We start from the raw sequence: 2,567 nt of genomic DNA, 5'->3' as shown, positions 1-2,567 counted from the left end.
TATATATATATATATATATATAATGGGTTGGGTTCACGTGAGACCAGCCTGTTTTCGTGAGACCCGTGAGACCACATTTTTACACGTAACCTTCACAGCAAAAACACTGTGAAGGTTTAAAAAAAGTCAAACCTTCACAGCAAAAACACTGTGAAGGTTTTAAAAAATCACCTTCACAGCATTTTGCTGTGAAGTTTCAAGTGTAAAATGTTGGTCTCGCGGGTCTCACGAAAATAAGCTGGTCTCACATGATCCCAAGTCTATATATAATACTTGTAAAACGATTTTATGATTTAAGAACATTAAAAATAATATTTTATGATATAGTAAAAATAATAATACACAACTTATGAATTAATCGTTATGGTCTATTATAATTCATTCACCACATCATCCTAAGAAATGATGCTCAAAACATGTAATTGAACAAACTAAATGTTACAATTTCATTTAAACTTATGAAATTTGGGTCCATCAAAATATACAATTAATGTCATACCCTAAGGGCATAATGGTCACAAAAAGTATGTACTAATATATAACACCTCTTTCGTTTTCCTGCACTCCATCCATGTATGAACAAGTTAGTTATTGAGTCGCAAAATGTAAGTTAAATAATTTTATCAAAAGCCCTTAAATATTCAGTCAGCCCGGGCTCGTAATATACGTCATGTCTAACAATCGGAGTTTCACCACCAACGGCCATGATTCGATCTCCTGACGGTCGTGGTGGCGATGAATAAAGGATCGACGCTTCCATAACCTCTCGACGGACGTTCTCTTGATCTTGTAGTAGCCATTGGGCTCGTAAAGCCGTGATGGACAAACCAGAAGAAAGAAAAACCGTTGTAATCCCTAACACCCCGGCAGAAGAGAACAACCCCTCGCGAGCAATGAAACAGGTAGGCCTCGGTATCGACCACCCTTTCAAATGCCCGGATTCGACACTTAGTCCAATCAACAACAGAACTTCAGCAACAGAAAAACATATCCTAAGATAAAGAAACAAGAAGAAACATAGGGAACTTAGCTTATATTGCAAACTCATATACAACAGACACTACAACAAAATTGGGTTTATAGGACACCCCTAATCTCTAAGCGTCTCAATAGACCGCTTTATAGGACTTAATTTATAGGACCAAAATATAAAGCGTCCTATCTAAAGGTGTTGTAATAAGTTTATACGACACTTTTGAGCGTCTTAACAAGTTTTTAAGGATATTTTTAATACAAAGTGTCGCATTAGCAACTTTATAGGACACTTTTGAGAAATTGTCCTGTAAACTCAATTTTTTTAGGACACTTGTTTTTATAGAACATTTTTTCAAATAGTGTCTTATAAAGTTGATAATGTGACGCTTTATATTAAAAGTGCCCTGAAAAACTTATTACGACATCAAAAAATGTCATATAAACTTAATACAACACCATTAGATAGGGCACTTTATTTTTTTGGTCCTATAAACTAAGTCCTATAAAGAGGTCTATTAGGACGCTTACAACTTGGGAGTGTCTTATAAACCCGATTTTGTTGTAATGAGAACAAATGTGTTTTTGGTGAGGGTTGCATATATATATATATATGTACCAAGTTGTAATGAAGAAAAATGCAGCTTGCCAAGTGAGAGTGTTGAGATGATCGTTAGAGAAAGGATCCCAGGTCATAAGTAGACTAGGATCGGGTTCTGATTTACTCACGGCTAATAATAGGTGCGTGTGTTGCACCACCATGGCAATCGCAAGGGCCAAAAACGCACCCGCTGCATAAATTAGCGGCGTTTTCCCGTTGCCGCTATATCTACATTGGTTTCTCTCTGTCTCCCCTCCACCACCATCACTCGCCTCCCGTATGATCTACAACAATATATCAAGGAGACGTATAACAAACGAATGTTTCATCCTTGGATGATTAAATGCAAGAAAGAGATGAAAAACCTGAGAGTGTGTCGCCTCGGCAATGAGGCAAAGAACGAAGCAAATCAATCCAAGAAGTATCGAGAAGACTATCAACACGACACCCGTTTTGCTCCCGATATCAGCCCCTTTACGACTTGGTGCAAGATCGTCGTGAGTCACTGCCATTGAAGGGTGGGGGTTAGTGTGTGTTTTTACGTGTTTGTGTGTGTGTTTTTCGAGAGCTCAAAGGGGGTCATGAATAATATAAGATGAGGACGTAAAGAAGCATATGAGTTTAAAGTTTTGGCATTTTAGAATTGCTTGGATGAAAGGTTGCTTAAAGGTTAGAGATTCTTAATCTTGGTGTGTCACCAAAGGGGCTTTACATGCAAGCTTTAATTTTAGAAACTAGATTCTTGGTTTTTAAGGTGTTTTTAAAACAAATAATCTATAGATTACGAGTTAAAAGGAAAAAATGTTAATATCACGTATTTTAGTCAATACTATTATTTACTTACCGAGTAAGATTTTAGTTAATAAAAATGATATTTGATGCAATAATTTACCCGGTAAGAGCTGACTGTGGTAAGAGTCATTGCCCTTACTTACCGGGTAAGACTCTTGTTCCTTGTCTCGTTCTTACCGGGTAAGATTTTTGGTTCTTATCA

The 2,567-nt window shown here is 36.9% G+C and overlaps 1 protein-coding gene across 1 annotated transcript; it reads right to left on the bottom strand.

Moving 5' to 3' along the window:
* Window positions 1-435: 435 nt before the first annotated feature.
* Window positions 436-2,113, bottom strand: LOC112528350. The gene is made up of 3 exons (XM_025139366.1): window positions 1,939-2,113; window positions 1,592-1,857; window positions 436-992 (listed from the first exon to the last, which is right to left on the bottom strand). Exons 1-3 carry the CDS (start codon window positions 2,083-2,085, stop codon window positions 611-613), a joined length of 795 nt encoding a protein of 264 aa, XP_024995134.1. The 5' UTR covers window positions 2,086-2,113; the 3' UTR covers window positions 436-610.
* Window positions 2,114-2,567: the final 454 nt, after the last annotated feature.

The sequence above is a fragment of the Cynara cardunculus genome (genome assembly GCF_001531365.2).
Source record: "Cynara cardunculus var. scolymus isolate 2C chromosome LG 15, CcrdV1, whole genome shotgun sequence".
Taxonomy (NCBI): domain Eukaryota; kingdom Viridiplantae; phylum Streptophyta; class Magnoliopsida; order Asterales; family Asteraceae; genus Cynara; species Cynara cardunculus.
Note: the sequence above shows the minus strand (reverse complement) of the source record. Positions and strands in the feature narration are given on the sequence as shown.

Excerpts from the sequence above, each read along its gene's own strand:
- LOC112528350 (XM_025139366.1), bottom strand. The coding sequence starts at position 2,085 with ATGGCAGTGACTCACGACGATCTTGCACCAAGTCGTAAAGGGGCTGAT. Across the intron at positions 1,858-1,938 it reads CCGAGGCGACACACTCTCAG|ATCATACGGGAGGCGAGTGA; the intron begins GTTTTTCATCTC and ends ATATTGTTGTAG. Across the intron at positions 993-1,591 it reads TTTTTCTTCATTACAACTTG|GATATGTTTTTCTGTTGCTG; the intron begins GTACATATATAT and ends TCTTTATCTTAG.